Below are 4,479 nucleotides of genomic sequence, written 5' to 3'. Positions count from 1 at the left end.
ATAAGTAGGTTCCAATTTCTGACTTTGTATAACCACTTAAAATTTTTAATTCAGCATGCAAAATATAATGTAATGGTGTTCGTCATATTTAAATACTAGTGAAAGCATTTAAAATAAATATTTGTTTTTAGCCTTCAGTTTAGTTACTAAGCCACTAAAATAAATAACTGCATTATTATATCTTTTATTACCTACTTAATAACAACTAGTTTAAGGAGTTTCTATCGAGCTGCCGAACCATATTTGAACTCCACTTCTATTTAACGGCCTTTTTCACCATCTTCAATTAGTCACTTATCTTTGTTACAGAAATTTTCGCTTTGTCTATGCTTATGCCTTAGTTAAGTGCTGGGGAAAGTACAAACAATAGTCAGCAGTTTTACTTTTTTGCGTGTATTCATAATAGATTTCTGCAATTGAATTCTTCAAAATATTCATAATTGTTGATTTAATTAGGACTTGGTCACCCGTGTTGCTGTAAACGAAAAGCTCAAATGAAGCTTCTGAAAGATTCCCTGCAAAAATCACTGGATCATATGGTCTACTCATGTCATTATGGAGTACTCCATGGATTACCCTGATATAATGCTGAGCTGAAGTATATGGTCCAGTCCTAGGACATCGCAATGTTAATTGTGCCATAGTGGGTACTCCATGGATTACTCTAATCTAATGCTGAGCTGGAGTATAGGGTCCAGTCCTATGAAATCTCAATGTTAATTGGACCATATTTTTTGTATGAATTGTGGTTAATTTTGGACACTCGCTTGGTCCACAGCGAGTACTCCATACATGCATGAATGTTGCTGAAGTAAATTTGAGAGAAGAAAACTAATAGATTTTAATTGATTTATGTTGAATGTATAAGTACCAAAACCATCTGAGTGGTTTACCTAGTGCCTTTGAAAACGGTCTAATGTATGTACATATATACTTACATATGCGCACATGTTTATATGGTATATACATACATAAGAGGTTTCATACATAACATGTATTACATATTTAGGTATATATTTATTAAGTGACACTGCGCATGATGCCTACACATTGGTGGATTTTCGTAGTGTTGGTCTCAAGCCCGCGTTCTTGTGCTACCGGGATATTAAAGCTTCGGTATGATTGGAAAAGCATTCCAGTATAATGTGTGTGGACGCTTAGTACGTGGTGGCGCGACCAAACGAAATTTTCGCTTACACGCGCACGGTAGAACGGCCTTATTTTCTTTGTCGGGAATAAGCATCTGCATAAATAGCTTCGATTCACTAATTCTACAACTCCCGCGGCGTACATCTTCATAACGAATTTAAAGATTATTGACCTGTTATTGAAACTAGTATCACGCCCCAAACAAACAGATTTGAAATCCCACCCTCTCGACCGAAGTTACAATTGAAGCTGCTAACTTAAATATTGGCTTAAGAGTTTTACAGTGAACGTGTAATAACTAATTTAAAAGTTGCAAATCTTATTTTATGGAAACAAGATCAAAATAGTGCGTTTAAAAAATTATAGTTCTAAATATCATATAGTTAAAAGGATACCGTTTAATACTAAAAGGCATGAAACAAAGAAATTTATGATATTTTTGATGACTTTTTAGTCTCATATAAAGTGAGTGAGAAAAATAGGTATAAATGAGAATGGAGGATCCAAACCTCGCCGAGCAGTACGTGCAAGAATTCGTTCTGGACCATCTTGAGGACGATTCGGCTACTGTGACTGCTGTCGGAGTTAAACGTGAAGATCACAGCCCTAATGCAGGTTCAAAAATCGCCTGGGCAACAACCACAATTACACTAGGAGAAGAGGAGCCTGCCGATCCCCCAGTTATAAGGTTACGATCCTTTCCTCAAAGTTGGCATCTAGATGAGCGCCGACTGCAACCATTATCTCCACCACCAGAAATTTATACCCATGGTCCCATGGCAGGGCAAGCCATACTTGTCAATACATCCGTTCCTTGTGATGTGCCATCAACTCCCCCGGAAACCCCACCAGTTATCAGTTCACCAACTGGTAGTACATGTGCACAAACATATGCAACAATTACAAGTGCTTCATACCCTATACATCGCCCAATCACTTCGAGTGCTGGCCTCACTCAAGAAATGATGTGGCTACCAAACTCTATACGATCAGATCCACAACCACTAGATTTGAGACCGTTGGCATGCCCTACTCAGGAGGAGGAATGGGAACGACAACGTGAATACATGCACGCATCAGCAGCTGCAGCTGTAGCCCATCATCATCATGGACACTTGGTGGCGCAATCACAGCATCACCCTCATCATCATCATCATTTTCAACCAATTGAACATGTAGCCCCAATTAACATGCATACGTCTTATCATGCCGGTATACCAGGTGGCGCAACTGGTATCGGAGGTGGTGGAAGTGGCAATCAACCACCAGCTAGTTCACAAAGTTCCACCTCAGTCGTTCACCTTAATCGGCCAATGTCTGTTAGCTCAACTAGATCATCTACTAATTCCCCGCGCACCTGCTCCAGACAGTATAGTACATCCAGCAATTTAGGTTTAGAAGATTGCATTAACGATGAACTCCTAACTACGCTCACAGTACGTGAATTGAATAAACGCTTGCATGGGTGCCCGCGAGAAGAGGTAGTCCGCCTTAAAGCGAAGCGACGGACTCTAAAAAATCGTGGATACGCACAAAACTGTCGCTCAAAACGTCTGCAACAACGACATGAACTTGAAAAAACCAATCGTCAGTTAAATCAAGATCTGCATCGTTTGAAATTAGAGTTTTCTCGCGTATGTCAAGAGCGTGACCAATTGAAGCAACGCTTACAAATGCGACCGGCCAATAATGGTAGTGGTGTGATTTCTGCATTATCTAATACCAACGAAAGTAGTCAGTCAGGTGTTATTACTCTTACACAATCGCATCTCAATACAGATAGCCAAAACACTCCTGAGTTTTACCTCTGACGACAACTTGTTATTGGAGGGCAACATGCGGCAGCTGCTGCTGCGGCAGTTGCAACTAGCAACCATCAGTCAGTTTCGCATATCAACGCACATCAGTGGCCACCACGATATCATCCACAACTGCATCAGCAAGCCACAACCACATCAAACATCTGAATGCGACAAAGGGCTTAATAGTGATACGTCGAAACTATGTTTATAATAAAAAGTTGCTCAAACATACAAATGTACATTAGCATATCGTGCTAAAAAGGAGTTGCATTTTCCCGCCAAAATTATATAATTTACTTTGTTCGAATGATAATGCTCGGTTTAAATGTTTTTTAAAATCGAGGTTTTGGATATGAAAATGGTTTTTGAATAGAGAATGCTCGATTTTAGTGATAATTCAAATGTTTTAATGGATTAAAAATTAAATAAGTAGTCGATATTTCTCATTATTTAAATCTTCGTCAAACTATATACTAAAAAAGGTTAAATATAGCATGACAAATGACATTCTTTTCAAAAAACCTTCGAAAGTAATTTCTTTACAACCCTTTTTATACTATTCTTTTATACATTTTTTTTAATATAAGTTAAATTATAGAAGCAAGTGATCCAGGTAACGCTAATCTTAAATAGTTTCTAGGCACATGTAGGTATTTAGAGGAAGTTTTCACATACAATAAATACTATAATTTCGACGGACCCCAATTATGCACAACATATTGTATGTTATAATGGGGAAAATGCATTTTATAGGTTGCATATACAATTTTTAGTAAGTAAGTATAGTTTGTGACTAGAATAAAATAAATGCAAAGAGCGCTATATATCCGAAGAGATTTAGGTCGAACTTCTCGGGCGGAACGGGACCTACATGTTTTATGCTGACTCCAGACGGGAGAAGATTTTCATGGCAGAAATACACTTGGGAATGTTTGCCAAATCACTGCCGAAGTGCGAACCGGTTTAGAAAAGCATCTTTTTATTGAAAAACATGTATAGAAATTTTTAGTGTTGTTTTTCTCGGAACTTGAATCCAGGATCTTTGATGTGGTTGGCGGAGAACGCTACCACTACGTCGGCCGTCATAAATGTAAACGAATTATTTAAAGAAAACACCTGTTGCTATATATATATATATCAACCGTTTATAAATAAAACTACATACATTAAGCAACAATTTTGGATAAAACCATAAAGGTATCAAAATACGTATTATATTTACAGACGGTGATATTTTTGTGCAATTTAACCCATCTTACTAAATATTAGAACCTAACTAAGTACTGCTGCGACGATAAACGAAAAATAATGAGGTTGTAAGTGAAAATTTATGTAATACCATATATATATATATATATATTGTGACTACGTAGTATTTTTCGCTTCTAACTAGAGCATGTTAGAAAATTCTACATATATAGTTTTATTTTGTGTATCACCTTTCACTTATTACTAGATTTCTTTCACGTAACATATGTACATATTAACATACTATGTAGGTATTAAGTATTCTCCACGAATAGGTCAA

General features: G+C 37.1%; 1 protein-coding gene across 1 annotated transcript; it reads left to right on the top strand.

Moving 5' to 3' along the window:
- Positions 1-1,074: 1,074 nt before the first annotated feature.
- On the top strand, positions 1,075-3,347 carry tj (traffic jam). The gene has a single exon (XM_067769621.1). It carries the CDS (start codon positions 1,638-1,640, stop codon positions 2,958-2,960), a length of 1,323 nt encoding a protein of 440 aa, XP_067625722.1. The 5' UTR covers positions 1,075-1,637; the 3' UTR covers positions 2,961-3,347.
- Positions 3,348-4,479: the final 1,132 nt, after the last annotated feature.

This window comes from Eurosta solidaginis, chromosome 2 (assembly GCF_040869045.1).
Source record: "Eurosta solidaginis isolate ZX-2024a chromosome 2, ASM4086904v1, whole genome shotgun sequence".
Lineage (NCBI taxonomy): Eukaryota > Metazoa > Arthropoda > Insecta > Diptera > Tephritidae > Eurosta > Eurosta solidaginis.
The sequence above is the reverse complement of the archived record's forward strand: the minus strand, read 5'-3'. Positions and strand labels throughout refer to the sequence as shown.

Coding starts and splice junctions, on each gene's coding strand:
- tj (XM_067769621.1), top strand. CDS start 1,638: ATGAGAATGGAGGATCCAAACCTCGCCGAGCAGTACGTGCAAGAATTC.